This window comes from Diceros bicornis, chromosome 36 (assembly GCF_020826845.1).
Source record: "Diceros bicornis minor isolate mBicDic1 chromosome 36, mDicBic1.mat.cur, whole genome shotgun sequence".
NCBI classification, from domain to species: Eukaryota; Metazoa; Chordata; class Mammalia; order Perissodactyla; family Rhinocerotidae; genus Diceros; species Diceros bicornis.
Window position 1 is genome coordinate 17,907,001 of NC_080775.1, and position 25,031 is coordinate 17,932,031.

Consider the following 25,031-nt stretch of genomic DNA (forward strand, 5'->3'; position numbering starts at 1 on the left):
GACGCAGACCTGAGTTCACATCAGCTTTGACACTGACTGTCAGACCTTGTGTGAGTTCTTTAAATTCTTTGAATTTTAGTTTTCTCATAGCAAAACAGGGACAACCTAGTTTCATCGTTGGAGTGTTGTTTTGAGAAACTGAATAAGATTATACATGTTGAGTTACGAGCATTGTGCCTGGCACATAGTGAGGACTCAATGAGTTATTACCTCAGGCTGAATTTAGTATTTCTATTTAAAACATGATCTTGGGGCCAGCCTGGTGGTGTAGTGGTTAGATTCATGTGCTCCACTTCGGCACCCCGGGGTTCACAGGTTCAGATCCCAGGTGTGGACCTGCACACCGCTTGTCAGGACATGCTGTGGCAGCGTCCTACATGCAAAATAGAGGAAGATTGTCACCGATGTTAGCTCAGCGACAATCTCCCTCAGCAAAAAGAGCAGGACTGGCAACAGATGTTAGCTCAGGGCCAATCTTCCTCACCAAAAAAAAAAAACAACAAAAAAAAAAACGTAGTCATGTTTAATCCTCAGAATGACTCTGAGAAGTGGTAGAAGTGATGATAAAACTGAAGAAAATGGTATGCTGTAAGTGATACTCTTTGAGTTTGAAGAATCTCCTATCTCTTTTATTCTTTGAGAATAATGAGGGCCAATATAGTGATATCACAAATATTTTATTTTATTTTTTTTGGTGAGGAAGATTAGCCCTGAGCTAACATCTGTTGCTAATCCTCCTCTTTTTGCTGAGGAAGATTGGCCCTGGGCTAACATCCATGCCCATCTTCCTCTACTTTATATGTGGGACGCCTGCCACAGCATGGCTTGATAAGCAGTGGGTGGGTCTGCGCCTGGGATCTGAATCTGCAAACCCCGGGCCACCAAAGCAGAGCATGCAAACTTAATCACTACGCCACCAGGCCATCCCCTACAAATATCTTATATTTTGCATATACACAGTGCTTTTGTGTTTCATTTTCGCTCTTGACCTGCACTCCAGTATTGTGAAGTTGACTGAGTGCATATAATTCCCATTTTTATAAGGCAAGAAACAATGTCAGAGAGCTTGACATACATCTTAAGTCAACAGTAAAGTCTGAACTTTAATCCAGTGCTCTTTCCTTCACTCTTGTTAAACACTTACTCATTCTTTTAGAATGATTGTTTCTTTTTAGGGATGTTTGTCATAATTCATAACAGACTGGGGAGATGGCTCAAGGAATGAAGAAAAGCTATTCATACACACACCAAATTGTATATCCCCGTAAATAAGAGAAATCCTTTCCTGAGATATCAGCGAATGTGGGAAACCATTAAGCTACAAGCTTGGCCCGAAACTGGCGCAGATCTCCATGGAGAGGGTACCCTGGGGTGGGATAATCCTGGAGGACTTCTGGGGATTCCCAGACTGCCATGAGACCAAAGTCTATGTTTCAGGAATTCCCTGATGTCCTTCGGAATACAATTACTTTAGACCATGATGTGTCAGGGATCCTGGGCAGTGCCAAGTTGGAAGGATGCCAACATTTTGGACTACATTCTACCTTTCGTAAGCCCTTGACATATTCAACAAGATTTTGCTGTTGATTACTTTAAGGGAGTGGTAGTGACAGTAATTGTGGTCATAGTCATAGTAAAATAAGAGCAAATGTTTACTGAGCAGTTACTGCCCACCAAGCATACTTGTAAACACGTTGCCTGTGTTATTTTAGTTAGTTCTCTGACTTTTACATGTCAGAACATCTACAGTGCCCATTTTACAAGTGAGGAAATCGGGGCAGAGAGGTGAAAAGTCCACACAGCCAGTGAGTGGTGGGGCCAACACTGACCCCAGGTCTGTCTCTAGAGCCTGGTGTCTTGAGCACCTTACCATTCCACAGCAGCAATAACATCTGGGCACCTCTGGACAGACTGGCTAACCTGGAGGAAATAGAGCTCGCTCTTTTCAGCACCTCTGAGAAGGTCATCGGCAAGTTATCACAAACTAAACATTGGTGCTTAACAGTTCCTCGTACCCAGAACACTCCCCCTTCTCTCAGTGGGTCTGTCATCTTCTTAAATACTCAGTAGCAAAAATTTGGTCGTACTTGACCGCAGGCTTTCTCTTCCTTACCCCTCCATGTCCAGTAGGCCAGCAAGAGCGTAACTCCTTTTGCCTTTCCCTCCCACCATACGCCATAAGTCACCAGATTCTGTCAATTCTTCCTTTTTCATCATTTTTGCATCAGCCCCTTGTTCTCCATGACTGTTTACCCATTTCCTGGGCCACCACACACTTGAGTTTCTGGCATGGTTCCCTAAATTTTTGGATAGTCAGATCATTTGTCCTGGTTGTCTGCATTTAAGGAAACATGCAGAGCATTTTATTAACTAACACTTGGGGCTCTGAAGGCCTTCATCAACTGATGTCTTGCCTTTCGCTTCTTCTGTTCCCCTCCTTCCCTCCCGGTCCTCATTGACAGAGTAATAATCTTGAACAAAGTTTTCTGCACGCCAGTTCTACCCCTTAAAAATCTACTCCCTTTGCTTGTAGAATTCAGTGTTGACATTATACCACAGAATCCTAAAGCCAGAAGGCACAGTAGAGTTTATCTACTGCACTATTTCTCATGATACAGATGGACAGTCTGCTTCTGATTTCAAAGGGAACTCACTACTTTTTGTGTCTCTAATTATTAGAGTAGTCTTCCTTATTTCCTTATATTGAAATAAAATCTGCCACTGTGTAACTTCTTCCCCGTCTCTCTTGTAGACTCGCCTCCTCTGCCCTCCCTTTATATGCCAGTGAATTTGGCCAGGAGCTCTACCCAGTGCCCTTGATTTCCCCTTTTTATTGCTTTTCAAACACTCTCATTGGCTCTCATAACATAAACTGTCACTTGTATGATGGCAACTCCCAAAACTCTGTCTCCAGGGGTGACTTCTCCTCTGAGATCACTGTATCTATATTAAAGCTTTTCAAATATTTGAAGAGAGCCACGTCACTCTGCCATCTCAACCACATCACATCCCAGTCTGCTAAGTCTTCTCCTCTCCAGTGTCCAGGTTTCATGGTTAATCTTGTCCTGTGGTTTCTGGACCTTTTACTCTTTTGTACGTCTCCTCGGGATGCTGGCTGACTCGTTAATGTCTAGATGTGATCTCAGGGATACGCTGATGACCTGTTGATGCAGCTATTGACTTCAGCTATTGATATGATGCTATTGTCTTCAGTTGCAACTGTGTCACTTGTTTCATAACTGAGGGGGCGATTGACTAAAACTCCTGGAAAAAGTTGCTTTCAACGCAGGGTTTCCTCATCTTGTGCTTAGGCAACTCCTGTGAGCCTGTAAGTGCCTTAAAGCCAGACTGTGTCTTACGTGTCTTTCCTTAGAACAGAGTATATACACATATTTAACAACAGTTTAGATGAATGGGTGGATGGATAAATACTTGGCCTATTTTTTTAAACTCGAATTCAGTAATTTACTCTTATCCCTATTGGATATCATTATATTGATTTTAGCCATTTTTCTAATCAATTGCAATCTTCTGAATCCTGATTGTGTCATTCAAAATGCTAGCTGTCCCACTTGATTTTATGTCATCTGCAAATAAGATAAGCATATCTTTCTTATCTCCCTTGGAATTATTAGTAAATGTGTTAGATGGCGCAGTTTTACTAGAAATCCTCCTGGTTACCAGTGATCCACTAGGCACTCTCAGGGTTTGTTAGAATAGCTATGAATTTACCTATTTGAATTTCTTTCTGGTTCTCATTTCTCCTGCACTCAGTCACTCTTTTAATAAACATTTCTTGAGTAGCCGTTGTGTGTGGCAGACCTATCCACATGTGGACAGCAGGTATACTAGTTACCATATCCTAGGACTTATTCAAGACCGTCCACTCCATGACCTTTATTTACTTTTCCAAACCATGGCCCTACACAGATTCTTCATTCTAACCAGCGTTATTCCCAGGCTACTGTAGGAGAATACCTGCCTACATTAGGTTTGGTCTCCGTCAGGGGGCTGTGGAGACTGTACAATTACACATGAAAAAATTAGAAAGTAATATAAAACTATATACACTAAACAATGTGTGACCCACCACGAGTTCTTTATTAGCCTGGAGAAGAGAGTCATCAAAGCTTAATACTAACAGTAGGGAAGGTACCCTTTTTGATTCATCCTCCCTACCCCCCATCTCACCCCATCAGCCCACCACAAAGGCCTGCACTCAGCAGGTGTTCAATACATGGGGTTTGTGGACTCAGGTTTATTAAGAGATCACTGTGCTTTGGAGTAGTCAGAGAAAGTCTCACAAGGAAAGCTGGATTTAAGCCGAGCTTGGAAAGATGGGAATGGGGAGACATTCCGGAGGCGGTGGTGAGTATGAGCAATGAGCTGATGTTAGGAATAAGCATGGATTCTTTATGGGGTGGGAGAGGACCAACTTTCTGAGAAAGTGGGGAGTAGAGAGAAATCGGGTAGGCAGTATTGCAGAGTGGATAGGAGCAGGAGTTTTGGAGTCAGAAAGGCCTGGATTAGAACTCATCTTTTATCTTCTAGCTGTGGGATCTTGGGCAAATTAATTAAACTCTCATCATGAGTTTCTTCATCTATAAAATAGGGATGATACTTACTCAGAGGGTTGTTGTGGGGTTTGAGTAACATCTGTAAAATGCTTTCCTACAATGCTTAGCATGTAGTGAGCTCACTAGGGTTAGTAGAGAGTGGGAATGTTATTGTTACATGTTGGAGAGTTCAAGACAGGTGTGGCGAGCCTTGAAAGACAGGTGGCTTCTTCAAATTTTCCCTCTTGATAGGGGCACCAGTCATGTCGCATTAGGGCCCACCCTAACGGCCTTGTTTTAACTCATTATCTCTGTAAAGACCTTATTTCCAAATAAAGTCACATTTTGAGATACTGGAGGTTGGGACCTCAACATGTCTCTTTTGGGGGATATAATTCATCCAATAACAGTCTGCACTCTGGCCCCTCAAAATTCACATTCTTCCTTCATGCAAAATAGATTCCCTGCATCCCAACATCTCCAAAAGTTTTAATCATTCCAGTGTCAACTCTAAGTTTCAAAATCTCATCTAAATGTCATTAACTCAAAGTCTCCAAACTCATCATCTAAACCATCCAAATCAGTTGTGGATGAGAGTCTGAGAGTCGGGGTGTGAATCATCTTGGGGCAAAATTTGTCTCCATCTGTAAACCTGTGAAACCAGGCAACAAGTTATTTGCTTCTGACATAGAATGGTGGGACTGTCACAGGATAGACATTCCCATTCCAAAAGGGAGAAATTGGAAGGAAAAAAGGTTATGGGTCCAAGCAAGTTTGAAACCCATCAGAACAAATTTCATTAAATTTTAAGGCTTGAGAATAATCCTGTGTGTCTGGACGTTCTGTCCTCTGGGCTCAGCAGGGTGGGGGCTCCGGCCTCTTGGCCATGGGCAGCAGCCCTGCCCTCTGGATCTGAAGAGGGAACCTCTGGGCCTGCGGTGACAGTGGCAGCTTCCCTGGCCTCTGAAGTACTGTCAGAGTCATTGTTCCCTTTTCTAGAAGGATAATACATTTTTGCAGCCAAAGAGCTCTATCAGCCCATTTCCTGCTTATTGTATCCCAGAAGTCTTGCAGCCTTCCTTCATTTTGTCCCATCTCTGTCCTCCTTCAGTGCAAGGTGTCAGTGTTTCTGCTGAGATGGTCGATTGGATTCACAAGCCACCACACCCTTAGTGTTCTCTCCAGCACATGCTGTCTCATTTTTTGCAATAAGGATAGGCTGAGAATTTTCCAAATCTTCAAGTTCTGGCCCCTTTTTGCTTAGCAATTCCTTCAATTTGTCTCTCTCCCTTGCATTTTACTATAATCGGCAAGAAGAATTCAGGCAGTGTCTTCAACATTTTGCTTAGAAATCTCCTCAGCTAAATATCTGAGTTCATCGCTTACGGGTTCTACTTTCTACCCAACAGAACACAATTCAGTCAAGTTCTCTGCCACTTTATAAAAAGGATCACCTTTCCTCCAGTTTCCAATAACATGGTCTTCATTTCTGTGTGAGACCTCACCAGGAGCACCTTTAACATTCCTATTTCTAGCAACAGTCTGTTCACGACAATATATGTATTCTCTAGGGGGGTAGAGGCTTTCTCTACCTCTCTTCCTTTTCTTTCTGAGCTCTCACCAGAATCTCTTTTTCTTTTTCTTTTTTTTCTTCTTTACTTTTTTCAATTATTTAATTTATTTTTTTGTTTATTGCAGGTAACATTGGTTTATAACTTTGTATAAATTTCAGGTATACATCATTATACTTCTATTTCTGCATGGATTACATCATATTCTCATGTTCACCACCCTAAAATTTATATGGAACAACGAAAGACCCTGAATAACTAAAGGAATCCTGAGAAAAAAGAACAAAGCTGGAGGTATCACACTCCCTGATTTCAGAATCTCTTTTAATGTCCATGTTTCCACTAACAATCTAGGCAATCTAGCCTTTTTCTATCTTGCATCTTCAAACTTTTCCAGACTCTATCCATTACCCAATTCCAAAGCCACTTCCACATTTTTAGGTATTTGTTACAACAGCACCCCCACTTCCCTATCGCAAAATCTGTATTAGTTTCCTAGGACTGTTGTAACAAAGTACTTCTAATTGGGTGGCTTAAACAAGAGAAATTTATTGTCATAGAAGTCCAAGATCAAGGTGTTGGTGGGGTTGGTTCCTTTTGAGGGCTGTGAGGGAGAATCTGTTCCAGGCCTCCTAGCTTTTGGTAGTTTGCTGGCACTCTTTGGCATTCCTTGGCTTGTAGATGCATCACCCCGATCTCTGCCTTCTCTTCACATGGCATCTTCCTGTGTTTCTTCACGTAGTCTTGCCTCCATACATACCTGTCTCCACATTTTCGCTTTTTTCTAAGGACACCAGTCTCATTGGATCAGGGCCCATCCTAATGACCTCATTTTAAGTTATTACCTCTGTAAAGACCCTATTCCCAAATAAGGTTACATTCTTAGGTACTGGGGGTTGGGACTCCAACATATCTTCTTTGGGGGACACAATTCAACCCACAACACTCATTAATAAATTACAAGCATATGCTTGTAGTAAGTCAAGATTTTCAAATACAGGTTATCATTATTTCCGGTTAAAACACAGACTTGGATTGGTATTCATTTGTAACTATTCTCTCCATTCAGTTTGTATTTATTGAATTCCTACTATGTGCCAGACATTCTCTAACATTATGGGGTACTTGAACTTGAAGGGATGAAAAACAAGTTACATCTCTATTTTCACTAACCTCTAATTGAAAGCTAGCATTTCCTTCCAATATGAATGTTGGTAACAAACCACAGTAGTATTAGCAGGACCTGTAACTTTATTACGTAGATTTTTCATATCATGTATCATAAATCTTTTCATGTCACATTGCAGTTGTTGCAGATACTTCAGAATATGGTTTGTAATCTTCACTATCTTGAAATTATGAATAATTACAGTTTCCCCTAGATCTTGAGTACTCCAAAGAAAATAAGAAGACAGTGTGTTCTTAGATAGGCATATATATTACTATACCAAAATTTTAAAAGAATTTTGATAACTGTATTCAACATAATTGCTTTGCTTTGTAAGTCTGTGTATTTTATGCATTTAAAAATTCTATTCTGAGAAGGGTCTATAGGATTTACCAGATTCCCAGAAGGTTTGTGGCACAAAAAAAATGTTCAGAGACCTTGTTCTAGATGCTAGAGATAAAGTAATGAACAACTCAGATAAGGTCCCTGCTCCCATGGAACTTACCTTGGGGATGGGCAAAGAGAGATGTGACAAACAATAAACAAGAAATCATCAGCAGAATTTCAAGTAGTCATTGGGCTGTAAAAAAATATATATATCTATATATCTATATTTATTTGGATGACAACAGGAGCCAGACATGGACGATCCAAGAGTAGAGAGTCCCTGGCAGAGAGAATAGCCAGTGTATGACTCAAAGGTGGGGCAAGCTTGGTGTGGTCATAAAATAACCAGAAGGCCAGTATAGCTGGAGTTAAGTGAGTGTCGGCGGGGAGGCAGGTCATTCTAAGTGAGGAGGAGAGTAGGAGGAAACAAGAGAAACCACATCATGTAGAGCATGTACTCTAGGGTAACAGGTTTCAATTACTCATCCATTACAGATTTTTAAAAATCTCTAAAAATACACAAATATACGTATTTTGTGGTAAAATACACATAACATAAAATTTATCATCTTAACCATTTTTAAGTGTACAGATCATTGGCATTAAGTACATTTACATCGGTGTGCTTCCATCACCACCACCCATCCACAGAACCCGTTTCATCTTGCAAGACTTCAACTTTGTACCCATTAAACAATAACTACCCATTCCCCATTCCTTCCGGCATTGGAGATTTTTGAGCAGGGCAGGAACAAGATGTGTTTTACATTTAAAAGATATGATGGTTTGCTCTGTGGAGAAAATGTTGCTAGACACGAATAGAAGCACTAAGAGGAAACTGGGTAGGAAAAACTGCAGATGAGAGATGAACCACGGTGTTAGCAGAGGATAGATTCGAAACGCATTTTGGCAGTAAATCAGACAGGATTTCATGATGATTGGAACAGGTATGGAGAAGGACATGGATTCTTTCTCAGGCTTGTTAAGTCTGAGTTGCCTGTTAGACATCCAAGTGGAGATGCCAAGTAGACAGGTGTACAAGTCCAGAGCTCAAGACAGAGGCTAGTACATATAAATACATGATGTATATATTATGATATATTTGGAAGTTATGGGTAAGTGGATACTTTTAAAGACGTGGGATTGGCTGAGATAATCAAAGGAGATAATATAGATAATGAAGAGGAGCAGGAATAATCTCTGGGTACACTCATCTTTTAGAGGTCAAGCCAAGAAGATGATCCTATGAATGCTCTAGTCAGTCTCACAGAGCTGGGTGCTAAAGGAATCTGGATATGGGCTCAGAAAAGGAGGCAAAGCTACCAGTTTTAAATCCTGTCATACTTCTGGTTTAGCAGGTTGTACTGGGTCTGGCTATGAGAGAGGGGCTATCCCACCTCCTATATTATATCTGTACCTACAACATCTACGAGGGGTCTGGGATAGAGGGAGGCATGGCAAGACCAAGGAGAAATTCTCAGTAATTTGAAAGACTCCAGCAATTTTTTTACTTAGACACACACTATCCTATAAACGTAATTAATATACTATGTATTTAATTAAGGAAAGAGGAGGTAAATATTTTGTTATAGAAAAACTTTGAGTATATTTTGTCTTCCCAAAAATTGATGATGCTAAACATATATTTTAATTCTCTCTGTCATAAGATAGAATATTATATACATATCTCAATAACTATGTGATTAATTGATCATGCAAGGTTTAAGAAATGGTCCAAAAACAAATTTAAAAAATGATATGATTTTCATGTATATATGATTTTTTTTGGTTCAAGTAAAAAATATCCAAATGTTTTCACTTTGTCATCCCTAAGTATCTAATAGTATATCATCTCTAAAGGTATTTTTCGAGCAATTAATTTTACATCATGGAGCTTAATATAACTTGAGAAAGTCACGCTGTTCTTTTCTTCAGTGGGTCATCAGATCCTGAACTCTTGGGCAGGATTCTGATTCATGAATTATGAAAATGTTGAATGTCATTTGTCTTGCATTGTCATTTGTTGAATGTGATGCTTTTAGTTATCTCTGGTCTGTTAATTACTTGGAAATCTCTCATCCTGTTGTTCTAGAAAAGCATTCTGGTTTCTGCACGTGTTCCCCTTTGCCATACTCAAACATTGGGAAATGGAAATAGGGAAGCAGTAGCTTCTTAGAAAAACTATAGATGAATGAAACAGGAAGTGCGAAATTAGCAAAATGACAGGAACTGTTGATCTTGTACATTACGGCTTTTGCTTATTTTTTCTCCTTTGCTAGGAGACCTGTTATGATGATGTGTGTAGTACTCACCACGCTTCCCAGCTTCAGCTTTTCTGTAGCAGTAACTGAGGTATGGAATTTTCATTTCCTCTGTGGCAAGATTTTAAAATTTCCTCTGTTATTGGAGTTTGATAGAGCAGTATGCCAAACAAATACCTGAAAGTTTATTTTATCCAGACTTCTTCCGTGTTGTAGTATCTACATACTAAAATCATCGTCACCTCTGCGATGGTAGAGGAAGGTCCAGCAGCCAATTTAAAAAAAATTGCATCTGTGTTGGTGTGTGAGAGACAGGAACGTCACTTCAAAATAATAAAAAAGCAAGGAATTTGAGAGTAGGTCCACATTTGTTTCTTCTACTCTGATGTTATGCATGAGTGTCCTCAGTTCTAAATGGAGTGGAACAGTATCCAAGGGAGCAACCACTCCCACTCTAAGACCTTTGATAATATGTCCATTGACAAATAATTTGCACATGATATCTATTTGAAAATAACTGGGAGTTTATGTTTCAAGTAAATGTAGCTTCAAAAGGACTCTAATGGATGGATGTCTACAGCTCAGGAATATTACAGGCAGAACTTTCAGGCTGTAAGAACTTTATTATCCAAGAAGTTCAAAGAAGAATGCCCTGCTCATCTTATTAATTTGCAAGGTGCTGTGAAAGATATAATTTTCACTTCCCCGAGTGCACAACTTCAATTACTTTGTGATATTTCATTTCTATGTTGTGTAGATATTCATTAAGAGCATATTACATGCTAGGCACTGTGGACAGAGAGCAGACACTGGGGATAGAGTGCTCAGAAAATTTATGACCTTCAGTAATTATTTATTGACAGTAGAAAGAAAAATAAAGTCAATTAGAACAGGTGTGATAAGTGTTGTGAGAGAGGTGGATACCAGATAATATATAATATCATTAGAAATTACGTGATTGTTAGAATATCTCCTAGGAGCTACATTAGGATAATATATGAATGCATAGAATAACCTTGGAAGGCCACACATGTGTACTTTGTATCAAGCTGCAATACATGAATATTTTAATCTAGATTTATCATTTTCTCCTCCTTCTCCCTAAACACCTTGCAAAGCACTTGGGAAGTTCCCAAGAGCCTTAAAAAATCAGTTTACAACCTTTAAGGAACACTGCTATCATAAAATGATGGTATATCTGTAGTTTGATCACCCATTCTTTTCCATCACATCTCACCCTCTGTTGTTTATATTTATTTCCTTTTTTAATTTAATTTTTCACTAAATTGTAACATACAAACAGAAAAGTGCACAAAACATAAAATATACAATATGAATGGAATACTACCAAGCAAATCCCTGTGTAAACACTACTCAGGTCAAAAAAATGAAACTTTACCAGTACCTTAAAAGCTGCCCCCATGCTCCTTGCAGTGACTACATTTCCCTACTCCCCAAAGCTAACTTCTACCTTAACTTCCAGTACCACAGATTAGTTTGTCTGTTTTTTTGAACCTTTTGTAAAGGCAAATAGAATTATATATAGTATGTCTCTATCTATCTATCTAATCTGTATCTGACTTCTTTTATTCAGAAGCATGGTTCCTTCATGTTTTTGTGTACAACTGCAATCCATTCATTTTCATTCCTGTGGAGTATTTCATTTTATGAATATATCACAATTTATTTATCAGCTCTCCCTTTTATGGCCTTTTCAGTTGTTTCCATTTTTGACTATTGCAAATAATGCTGCTGTGAACATCCTGGAATGTGTCTCTCAAGGCACATGTCAAGCATTTCAGTTGGTTAAATATGCAGGAGTAGAATTGACAGGTCATAAGGTATTCAAATGTTCAGTTGTGAAAGAAAATGCCAGTTTTCCAAAGAGATGATACTGATTTAGATTTCCTCTAGCAGAGAATGAGCATTCCTGCTGCTCCACATCCTCACCAGCACTTCCATTGTAAGTCTTTTTATTTTAGCCATTCTGGTGGGTATAGTCTTGAATTTCATTGTAGTTTTAAATTATATTTCCCCAATAATTAATGAGATGGAGCCTTCTTTCATCTTGATCATTTTTTCTATTGTGTTCCTTATTTTTGAAAAATTGATTTGGGAAGAGTTCTTTATATATTCAAATTTCAAGCCTTTTGTTGATTATATGTATTACAGATATCTTTGTGATTTAATACTCTTAATGGTTTCTTTTGATGAAGAGAAGTTCTTAATTTAAAAATAGTCCCATTTATCAATTTCTTTCCTTTATGGATAGTGCTTTCAGAAACTTGTTTGAGAAGATTTTGTAATATTGTGAATCTGAACCTCAAAGTCCTGAAGATATTCTCCTATATTATTCTTTGGAGCAGATATTGTTTTACCGTTCTCTTTTAGATTCACAATCCATCTGGAACTAAGTTTTGTGTGTGTTGTGCAGTAGGGAGTCAAATTTTATTTTTTTCCCCCAAATAATATCCAATGGATCAAGCACCATTTATTAAAAAGTCTGTTTTCCCATATTTCTCTGCAATGCTATCTTTTTTATAAATCAGGTGTTCATGGTCTGTTTCTAAGTTCTGTTCTATTCTATTGTCTACTTTTCTATTCCTGTGCCAACACCACACCATCTTAATTCTTGTAGCCTTATAATAGCTTTTTACATCCAGAAGAGTATATCTTCATATTTTTCATATACATTTTAGAATCAGCTTGTCATTTTCCATGAAAACTTGGAATTTTGAGTTTGCAATAATAATAATGGTATCATTTTTTAAAATCTCATTTTCTTTTGTTGTTGGTATGTAGAAATAATGTATCAGATTTTCTTCATATGCAATCATATAGTCTATAAATAATGATATTTTGTTTTTTCTTTCTAATACATATACTGTTTATTTCTTTTTCTTGCCTTATTACACTGGCTAGGACCTCTAGTACAATGTTGAATAGAAATGGTCATGGTGGCACCTTTGTCTTGTTCCTGATCTCAGAGGGAAAACTCTCAACATATCACCATTACCATGATGCTTGCCGTAGGTTTTTCTGTAGATATCTTATCAGTTGAAGGAGGTACCTAAACTCCAATATTTGTCCCCCTAGCTCTTTGAGCTGGGACTCTCAGAGGCTCTGCTCAGCAGCAGGATTGGAAGGAATTCCCCATTCCACCATTCCAAGAGCATCCTGTCATACTTTTACACACGTTTACCAAGCTCTATCTTTAAGTGAAAGCTCTTCCATTGATGTGAATCTTTATTATATCTTTAGAAATAGTTCAAAACCTTGTGGGGAAGAACACCTGAGAAACTGAAAACCAAGCTTCTAGTCTTTTAGTAAATGTATTGATAATTAATTTAGTGCCACTTTCACACTATTAGAAGAATTTCAAACAAAGAAAAGACAAAAATTTAATGCTTCTGAATGACTTTCTGAAAACAGGTTCAAAAGAATATTAATGGTTCCGCTGATGTCTTACCTGATACATTACCTGACCTGGCAGTCTCTCTGGTTCTGACTTCCTTGTTCCTGGTTGATATTATTGAAAAACTGAGGATATATCCTCTTAGAGGAAGGCAAAAGAGTAAGTATTCTTTTAAATATAGATATTTTTAAAAGTTTGACATATCGTTCACCTTTCTGCCACTCTATCTGTTGACATGTTTAATGATAGTTTTTCTTAGAGCTAACATTAGAGATAGAAGGCCACAAATGAAGATACCTAAATATGATTATTTTTAAACCTACTTTGATGTCTAGACAGTTGTTCTTATTTCTTATTTGCATTTTGATAGTATGATAAATGAATGAAGGTACCAAATATTTAATACCAAAAACTTTAATGTTTACTCTAGCAAGAAAATTATTTAAGTAAATTATTATAGATTTGTATTTTTAGTCTCTTAAAACCTTAAGTTTAGATAAATAAATAAAGAGTTTAGTTTGGATACCTTTGACACAGGAATTAATATGACTACTGCTGTTATGTTCTAGAGAATTATGTGTTTTTAATTGTGAATTGTCAAAAAGCTAACAATCATGCTAATAAAACCAAGATACACCACATTCCTTCAGGTGAATCAATCAAAACTAAATATAGGCTGGCCTTAAAAAAAAAAGCATTTTGTTAATTGAATATTTTGTTTGTTCAGTCATCAGTTCCCTCAACTTTCGTTTAATTTCATGTGATGGTATCTGTGTTTAATTTACAATATTTGCATGCTATAGTTATTGTATGTATGGCTAAGATTTTGTGTTTAAGATGAGTAGGTTTTGTCTAATCACTTCCTAATGGAGTGGATGGGATGTATTGAGTGAGTCATAGGAGGATGCTTTGGAGTAATAGGGATGACTCCTAGAGCCAGGAAGGAAAGCACCAGAGAAGCATTTATGGATCATGAGCTGCCACCCTTCCAGTCACCATTGCTCCTCAGATTGAAAAGCAAAACTGAGTGGGAGGCCACCAGTTAATCTGAGATGCTGAGCTTCATATTTTGCACTTTGTCCTTGGGTGGGAGATGGTGAACTGTTATTTTTAGCATAACACAGATGACAAGGTAGATAAGATGGCAGCCAATGACCATCCGTTGAGGAAAAGACACTCCCAAGTTAATTACCTCTGCCCTCCAGAGCCGAGTGTATTTGTCTTTAACTGAGGAGATTTGGGGATCGGTAGACCCTGTGCTACTTCTCTAGACACTTTAGTGACGCAAACCTACTTTGAAATTGGACTGTTTTTAATGAGTCTGTATTTTCCATGTTAATGTGAACTTTCTGTCCAAGTTTTTAGTGAAAGCTCTCTCTCTCTCTTTTTTTTTTTTGTGAGGAAGATTGGCCCTGAGCTAACATCTGTTGCCAATCTTCCTCTTTTTACTGAGGAAGATTAGCCCTGAGCTAACATCTGTGCCAATCTTCCTCTTTATTTTGTATATGGGATGCATATAAGCTGTGTGTAGGTCCACGCCCGGAATCTGAACTTGCGAACCCCGGGCCACAGAAATGGAGTGCGCAAACTTAACCACTACGCCACCGGGCCAGCCCGAAAGCTCTCTTTTTTAAGAAATGCACACATATATTTTTGGGAATAAGTTATTGGCATTTTATATTTTAAGTGATTAGTTGGATTTTTAAAGAGGAATTTTTCCCTATATCCAGAAGTGATGATGACACTGAGAATCAAAATAAGAGAATTCCGAAGAAGTCAGTCTTGAGGAAAAGACTCTAGAACATCTTGTACAACTACTTCTTCTTGGTGGAAGAGCCTCCTTCTTGAGCTCTTCTCTGCCCAAACTTAGGAGGGTTAATGCCTGGTTTAATAGCTCCACCATTAATAAAATCACACTTTAGAAAACTGGCATTCACTCAGAATACCTTTGTAAATATTAATTATACGTGCAGTTAATTTTATGCAAATTTGAACTCAAATAGTCTCCTGTACTCATTTTAACATGTATGTGTTAAATTATGTGAATTTTAAATCCATGGGGTATTCTTATTTATCCTCTGGAACTTAATGCATAAATTCATAAACATATAAATTGCCATACATAAATCTGAATAGAAGCAAGTATGCTATAAATATGGTTTCATTGCATGTGGTACCTCAGAATCAAAGAGGTCAGGTAGGAGTGGGTGATGAACAAGGTTTAGAATAATTTGGCTCCCTTTAGAAAATGTTGGGAAAGGGAATATATTCTGTTCTGTGCTCTGTCCAGATAGTTGGAAATGCATACACATCTGTTGGTTTGTAGCAGTTTTGACCTTATGCTAGATGTAATCTACAATGCTTGAATTTATGGATTCTCTTGCGCTGTCCTAGCCATCCTAATGCCAAGCTACCAAAGTCTGATCTTTGTGTAGCTTTTCCTTTTCTAAATTTTTAAATAAAAGTTATTCTATATGTGACATATGCTTATGCTTAAAGCAGTCTTCACTGGACCGAGGAATCCTTTCTGCTAACTTCCTATTACCAGTTGAAATACCTCCATAGCAAGTGATTACCCTGCCATACGCCTAAGTGCATCATTTCACGTAGACTGAGCCTCGCTTGGAAATACTTTCTGGTGCAGAGATCTCTGAGGCATGGCAGTCTCACAGATGTACGTAGTGCATAATGATGTCAAGCCCCAGTCAGGTGAGCAGAAGATATGAATACAATATTCTTATTATTGTAAGAGGCTGCGTGTCCCCAGCTCTTTCTAGTATGAGGGTACAGATGAGCACGCTTTAACATTGCTGTCTGGATTTTGCCAGCTCAATGCCAACCTATTAATGACTGGACCTCCATCTCTCTTCCACTCCCATATCGTTCCCTCTCCTGTTTTTAAACCAGACCCAAGGTGGATTTCCTATGGTCTCATTTGTTGGTCGAGACTGTTGAATATCTTGTTGCTCCTGCTTTCTTCTCAGTCCTCACTATCATGGACAAACAACTTGGCATTCCCCACCACTCCCTCTAGACTCTGTGCTCTCAACACCCTTAGTAATGCTGTTACTTGCCTCTGGGTTATTGCTTGATGTTCTGCTAACGCTTTAGACTGATGACCTTCCTTCTGCCAGTTGGAACACTGACTTCACTCCACTGAGTTCTACTTTTCTAGAGAGGTCCTGAACAGAGTGTTGGAACAGCTGTTTTCATTTGGAAAACAAGCCTTTTATCCCCAGAATGTATATGTACTTGCAGATCGGCTGGGCTTTAGTGATTTCAAGTAATGGCCAATCTACTTCATTGGAAACCATCATTTCCCCTCCTACTACTAGATCTTGTGGCTAATTCTGGTAGAGCCAGACTCTCTCTTCTTTTGAAGTAGCTTTTTTCCATGTGGTCTCTTGGTTTCTCCTTACATCAGCCTTACCTATATTATCTGAACCCCAAATCATGGTCACCATTAGATTCCCCTCCCTGCCCCCGCCTAGATTCCTTAACCCTCATATAAAAACAGTGAAAGCAAACAGACACATAAGGAAGGCCATGGTTAGGGTGTGAGTGTTCAGTCCTACCTGCAGGACTCATTTGAATCACATGAGCCTGGCTGGGGCACCATGTTACAAAGTGGTATAATAGAGTGTAATAGTCAAAGTATGATGGGGCCACAGATGAAGGAAAACTTCATTTTATCTAGGGTGTTGAAGGTGAGAAAAGACTAAAGGGAATATGTGGAATTTGTGAACGTTTGTAGGCAGACATGATGAAGACAGCTCTCTACAGAGAAGGAAGGTTGGGCCTCAGGGACCTCAGGTACACATGTAATAAATGGGCGTGTTTGGGAAGTCAAAATAACTTCAGTTGGATTTCACACCCAGAATGGACAAACCTATTTCTGGAATGGAAGTTGCCTTCTTAAAACTAACTACTGTTTGTTTCTCGAGTAATCAGTCTGGAAACCTACAAAGCTGCTTCAAGAGGTACCGTGAAAACTTCTGGGGGTGGGGAGGGCAGGAAGGGGAGGTTGAATTGGGGTCTTTTGGTGCCCCAATTCCTACTTCAACCAGATCAACACAATTTTTTTTGCTTAGGAGTTAGTATTTTATGTAAGGTTTCATTTGAAAAAATGATTCTTCTGCTAAATGTCTGAAAATCATTAATCTAGGAACTTGTTTAGGATCATAGGTTGTACCTATTTCTAGGGCAGTACTATAACTCAGGTGGCCAATTCTCAACCTTTCCAGTCCCTGACTTCCTAGGAATTCTGATACCTCACCACCTAGAGACAAAGTGTGCCCAAAGTGTGCTTATGACTGCTGCTGCTCTGGGATATGATACGATACGATACGGTGCTATCCGATACGATACAATATGATATGATACGATACACTACAATACAACTGAGCTTTGCAGGGGGAGCAGGCCCATCCTGGTGGAGTCCACACAGGTTTGAGGCCCAGCACGTCCAAAAACCAGATAACATTTATAACATTCCATTTTGAATTGTTTTATTTCTACTGTTTTCCGTTTTGCCAAAATAATACATATTTATTTCAAAAGGTTATCAAATCAACAAAGCAAAAAGGAAGAAAATGGAAATCAACCATAATCCTACACACTAGAGATTTATAATTGATAGCATCTTGATGGGCATTCTTCACTTTAAAAAAAAACCTGTTCTGTAACTTTTTTTTTCTTAACAATATATAGTGGGTATCATTCTTGTTTTTACATCTTCTTCTGCTGCATCATTTTTATTTGAATAATATTCCATTATAATAATGGATTTTGTTTTATTAATGAGCCCCCTGTTGTTGGACAACTAGATGTTTTTTCTAGTTTTTAACTACTGTAAACCCTGCTGTTCGGACTCTTGATCAGAAGTGAAAAGAGCTGTGAAGAAAAGGGCAAGGATGCGGTTAGAATGGGGAAGGCGATGCGTGTTTGAGTTGGGTGGGGACACAAGCTATGGTTTGAGTGCAGGTGGATGATGCAGGTGCTCTGTGTTTAGGGGGACCCTGTGCTGTGTATGAGAGGCAGAAGCCACTCTGTGAGGTGACTAGCCAAGCAGGGCTGGGGACAGAGAGAGTTAACTGCCACTGGATGACAGCCGAATGATATCAGGGTGATGACTGCAGAGTGTCCTCAGAAGACCCTGAGCATCTGCACATACCCGGACTCTTTGGCAATAGCACTTGCCAGAAGAAAGGGACTATTACAGACGGGCTGCACATGCAGACAAACACAGAGGGGGTCACGGGGGATTGTACAAACGGGGTGGCAAGACGGTTTGGCTACATTAGGGATAGCTGCATAGTCAGAGATGACTTGCAAGAAGTGAGATCAACAGGCTATTTGAGTGGAAAATATCAGAGCTCTGCAGAGGAGGTGGTTTCCACTGTCACATCAGTAAGAGGTGCCAGGTATGATGTTGGCAGCGTAAGCTTTTCAAATAAATCTGCTCTCGGTGGCCCTAGTCCAGTTCCTTCCGTGTAGTGTCTTTAATACCCAGAGACTTGGGCCAAATGCTGCAAGAGCCCCAGCAGCGTAGATGATTATTTCTTTAGGTTAAATGCCTGGATGGGCAATTTCTGGCTCAAAGTATATGCAAGGTTTTAAGGCCTGGCATCTGCAGTATTTTTAAAGTTCTGCAAGCAATTCTGATGCCCACCCTGATTGAGAGCCTCTGATTACAGGAAGTCTTAGGAACAGAGACAAATAGCAAGTTAGAAGCTGAGAGACCAAGTCCAAATTCCCAAAGGAACTTGCTCTCCAGCTTTCCTTGAGATGGAGCTCATCACACCTTAGCCAAATAGAATGTAAGAGATGTCACAGAAGGTAAAAGGAAAAAAGGGACACTGCTTTTCTCTGAATAAAATGAATGGCATTTTGAGTTCCCCTTTGTTTCTTTTTAAGAAAAAGCTTATTATACAAGATGAGACTGTGTGTGAGCTGGGTTTCCATATTGTGTTTTGCAATGGGTTATAGAGTACGTGAGAGGAACACGGTGTTTGGAGTCATGCCAAGAAGGGGGGTTATTTCCTTTCATAACCTCCCTTTGCTATTGACAAGAAGGAAGTTTCAGAAAAGTATGTCAGTTCTAGGATTTTTTCGCCTTCTCAAGAAATAAGTAGCCATTTACTAGCCTGGAGTGAGAGAGGGATAGAATTTCTGATTTATACCTTCTAATGAAGTCCCAGCTGTCAGGGTTAGGTCAGCATGGACTGGGCCAGAAACTATAGTGCAGTGATCTTGTTGCCAAAAGACAGGACATTAAGTGCTATCAAATCTTGAATTAGGACTCCCTTTGATTAGGATGACTTGACGTGATCTTAACAATCTGGCATTTAACAGTTAATTTTTTCCTGTGTGGGAAAATTTTAGTATATAAAGGGAGACTCTTGTGAGTTGCAAGATATTTTCAAAATAAATATTTCAGGGAGACTGATAGGAATAAGGGAACATAAAGGATTCAGCGTGCATTACTTTATAATACCAAGCCTTGTTCTCCATATCATTATTAACCAGCAAAAGTTTATGACCCCAGTTGGAAAGTAAAGGCGTAGGTCATTGATTTTTAATAACTAGATTTTCTTGTGTAGGAGTGAAGAGTGTGAAATAGGTTGTTGAGCTGATGGCATGCATAATGTACAGACATTCTTGGTCATTTTCTGTTTACATTGTGTGTATATTAGTAGTGAGGTCCTCTGCATAGGAACACCAGTTTGCTCAGACTCTGATTCCACATGCTACCAGTCCCCCCATTTCTAGATGTTCTAAGGCTGTTTCTTGTGAACTCACAAACGCCATCTTCTCGGAACCACACATCTGCACTTTGGTCCCTGACTGGTGACTCCAGACGCGGCGGTGCCGGGGGAGACTTTGAAATGCCCCCAACCACTGCTGCTGCTGTTGGTGCGTCTGGTTGATGTCTGCCCGAGTCCTGCTGGGCTGGGCCAGGGCCACCCGCGCTGGCAGCTTTGCTGGGCCCAAAGCCATGTTATGTCTTCTCTCACCGTTGAGCTAAGCAGGTCCCCGGCCTGTGCAGCCAAGAGCTCTTGATGCCTTCCAGGGCTTGTTAGCTGAATCAGCCCTACGGGCTTGCTTAAAGGGCTCTCTCCAGGACCCGGGCCAGACGGCAGTCTGAGTGGCGGACCCTGGGCAGGACTCCACAGTCCCTGCTGTGGAGGGGGCGAGGGTGGGGACAGGAGTGCGGCGCTACCCGACCTGCTTTCAGGCTTTGGCTTGCTTGCCTTAGTGCAGATTTCCCTCCGGGATGCCCATTGCTCCTCACGCTAATAGACTCCAGAACAGGAATTCCTCTCATCTTTGATTCGGCAGATCTTTTCGGAGGATCTGCTCCATACCAGACACACTACTAGGTACTGGGGGTACAACGGCGACTGAAAACAGGCAGAGCCGCCCTTTCGTGGAGCTCCAGGTCTAGTGGGCTGAACAGCACGTTAAAAAACTGCACTCTCTATATAATTAAAGCCGAGGTAACTGCTCTGAAGACAATGAATCAGGCTCCTTCCCATATGTGTCCATTTCCGTCGCCCAGCTTGGGTTCACGCTCGGGCTCCCAGCTCTGGTCTGTATCTGGGCACACACCAGTAGAGGCGTTTCAAACCATTGCAAAGTCTAGAATTACTTATATTTGGAAATAAGATAACGATATGCTTTGTAACATTTTACATTACCATTTATGTTATTTAAATATTCAATATTATATTATTACATTATATATAATATATAATATATACAATACATTAATACATATATATAATTATATGTATAATGAACACGTATAATACAATATATTAGCACATATATAACACATATTATATGTAACACACTATAATATAACTTAGATAATATATTAACACATATCTAACATATAAACACACACATATAACACCTATATAATAATTATATATGTAATTATGTATTATATATAATATGTATATGTAACATAATATATGTATTATATGTGTATTATAATTATATTATAATCATTATTAATAATTATACGCAATATAACTATATTATTTAATTAATTTTAATTTGTTTAATATTAATTGATATTGATATAATATAACTATATTTTGTATAAAATAGTATGTCATTATATATAAAATAATATAAATATATAAAATAATTTTTCCATTTATATGTTGTTAATTAAATTACATTCTCTAGTTTAAATATATCTCAACTGAAGAGAAGAGCCTTGGAATATCCTAAATAAAAAGCTGAAGATTAGAAAATTTAGATTAGGAAGTCTTCTCAGACCAACTTCAAAAATGGAATATTTTATTATTGATAATATTATCAGTTTTTAGGAATTCTTGTTCAGTGTTAGATGACTCTATAAACTAACAGTGGAGGAGAAGATGGCCTTTAAACTATCTAGCCTTCCAGTTGTGTCAGACAAAAGAATTCTCTTGATATTTTAATGTTGCCTAAAATCCAGAAATGATATATTTATTTATTGTCATATTTATGCGATGGCTGGCAGGGAACTGAAACTGAGTAGGCTTTCCAATTTACTGCATAACAATGTAACGCCTTTCGTAAAGAACATTGCCAAAATTATCTTACAGCTGTGGATGTATGCCCACAAGCTCTCCCGGAACTGATGATGGGTCGAATATTTGTCCTGTACTCATTATTATTATTAATTATTATTATTTGCTGAAGACTTACGTACTTTGGAACATAGGCAGTTGGATGCAGGCCAGTGTTTAAGCAGCTGTCTGTCCAGGAGGGCGGGGGGAAAGCCCTGATTTGTAGCATTGGCCAGTTTCTCTCATGTAAATACTCCTACCATGACAATTTTCCAGCTACCAAGGTGACGTCACTGCACGCTGAGCGTGGAATTGGGAAGAGATGCACATGACAGGCTCTTGTCAGCTGGTGCAAGCTGTCTCTGCCTGCACAGGATATATCTGTGGGGTAGTATTTTTCTTCGTGATGTGAACAAGCAACTATGAGAATTCAACTCATGACCTTAAAACTCCGTAGTGTGACATTATTTCTCAAACTTTTTGAGCCCCCTCAATATATGGGATAGTGGATAACAGTAACTATAACCAAAGTTTGGCAAACTGTAATCGCTTTTACTATTTACTGCATTCTGATATTTTCTATTCTATTCGAATTCATTTAAAACAATAAATTGTTTAGCGATTGCTACTTTTGTTTATTTCACACACATGTGGCTGTTTCTATGTGTCAGGCACTATTTTAAATGCTTTGCAAATATTGATTCATTCCTTCATCATAACCACCTGTCAGGTAGGTGCTGGGTTTCATCATTCATTACTTGGTAGTGATCTCACTTGTCTTCCCCATCCCAAATATGCTTCTCAAAGGAGAGAAACTTGACATAGTTCGGGGAGTTTAGTCAGTAGATAGTGTCACAGTAATAATGTATGTAATTTGCCCTGGTGTATATTTTAATTTGCTACATTTTTCTCTTATTCTCTATGAGTATTATGACTAAAAGTGCTTTGTGTGCTTCAGATGTTTTAAAAAATTTTAATGAGACTGCTAATTTTCTTCTTTTCCAGATTTTTTTCTCAGAATCTAAAGCATTAGCATTTTGCTTTCTCTAGAATATTTTCCTCTCAGGAAAAACAGATTTTAAGGACTGTTAATCAAGACTAGTCATACGTTTTCTGAATAATTCTTTAATTTGATCTTCTTGTTGCTATGAATTGAGTCACACACAGTCTCATCTTGCATCAGCTGCCTCGTGGCCTCAAAAGCCTCTTGGCTGATGTCTCCACGTCCTCTCTGGCTCCTCTGCCTTTCATTCTCCTCGTCTTCAGTAGCTTTCCATTGAACTTAGAATAAAATCTAAAACCTTTATCATGGCCAGCAGCTTCTACATAATCTGACTTGGCCACAGGCAGTGTGTCTAATGGGTAAGGGTTTGAGGTTCAAGTTCTGGTCTCTCTCCTTGCTAGCTGCGTGACCTTGGAAACAATTGTTAATCTGCCCATACCTCAGTTTACTCATCTTTAAAATGGGAAAATAATAATACTGACATGATAGAGTTTTTCTAAGCATTAAGTGAATTAATGCATAGAAAGGGCTTAGAACAGTGCCTGGTATACAGAAAGTGCTTAATAAATATTACCTCCTCTGCCCTTCTTCCCTCTCTGCCTCCCCAACCCCTCACCAAACTCTCCTTCTTTCAATTCATTCTAGCTGAAGGATCTTTACACACGCTCTTCCTACTACCTGGAAACTTCCTTTTTCCACTCCTCACCTAATTCTTTCCCACTTATTCTTCAGGTTTCTTGCTTAACTGTCACTTCTCAGATGACCCTTCCTTGACTCCTAGTCTGAGTCAGATCCCCTGTGATAGTCTCTTATCACAGAACTTACCTTCCCTGCCCAATTTATTCTTCTACATTTATTGATGTGATCACAGGAGACTTAGAATGGTGAAGGCAGGGACTGTGTCCACATGATTGGCTACACCATTCTCAATGTTCAGACTAAGCTTGGTACAGCATTCTAAAATTTGTCTGCTCATATCAGACAGTTGAGACCCTAAATAGTGAATTTTTATTATCATCTTCATTCCTGTCTTGTTTTTAGATGCCTCTGTTTGTGACTCTTCTCTCTTTTTCTTTGAATAACTTTTATTGCTTTCTTTTTCTTTTTTCAAGAGGAATACATGCTCACTCTAGAAAATTCCTCACTACTGATTTATGATGTACTTATGTTTTCCCTGTAAGCTATCTAAAACTTTTGGGGGAACAAGTTAGAGATAGAAATACATCAATATAAAGAAATAATAAAGTAAAATAGGTATGAGTTACCTACTTAAATATTTAACTGTGATCAAAATTACATTTCCTTAATTATTTAGCTTGCACAGTGAAGACAAAAAGTTGCTTTGGCAACTGGCATCAGATGTGGGGAACTACACAGAATGGCTGCTATTTTTACTTTTTACAGGGCAATCTGAACCTCTAAGGAAGTGAGTAGATCTCTCTCTTCATGCTTATGTCTTTTATGAATTTTGCACAAATAAATATTGTTCTACCCAAATAGAACACTAACAATTAACAACAACAAAAAGAATTCCAGTTGTAAGTGGAAATTTAAGAAATAAAATTGGAGGGAAACTGATCATACAGCCATGAAATTTAACGTTGCTCAGGGATTAATTTGCTGGTCCATTCTAATGACCAAATGATCTCTTGAAATCTTCAACTCTATTTTGCCCTCTGGGAGGTCAGCAGAGCTTTCCGGCTAATAGTTCTAGTGCTTCTCACTTGGAAAGAGGATGGCAAAGTCCCTGTACCTCCAGATCTAAACTAGTCTCTACTGAGCTGTGAAGAGAGATGAAGCTTCCAGTTTGGTGAAATCCAGGTTTGATTTCACCAAACGCATGTGGATTGGAGCCTTAGTATTTCATTAAAAACAAACCCTAGCTAAGAATTCATTGTTCATCCCACAGCTCTGATCCACAGATATTAAAATTCTTACTGACTGTTTAAAAATGTTAGTGTGTCACTTCTTAGATTGCCACTTCCTGGCGTTGAAACAATGCTGAATTTGCAATCATCTTTGAAAGCCCAAATTATACACTGTGTTCTTCGTGTTGACAAAGGACTTTGGATTTTGATTCAAACAGTTTTATCTACCAAGGGA

At 38.9% G+C, this 25,031-nt stretch overlaps 1 protein-coding gene across 1 annotated transcript in view; it reads left to right on the plus strand.

Moving 5' to 3' along the window:
* The window catches only part of TMEM236 (transmembrane protein 236), a 30,195-nt gene that overhangs the window by 2,834 nt on the left and 2,330 nt on the right, over nt 1-25,031 (plus strand). Inside the window, exons 2-3 of the mRNA XM_058532864.1 lie at nt 9,962-10,034; nt 13,376-13,517. Coding sequence (XP_058388847.1) covers nt 9,962-10,034; nt 13,376-13,517 — 215 coding nt within the window. The remainder of the gene's footprint in view (nt 1-9,961; nt 10,035-13,375; nt 13,518-25,031) is intronic.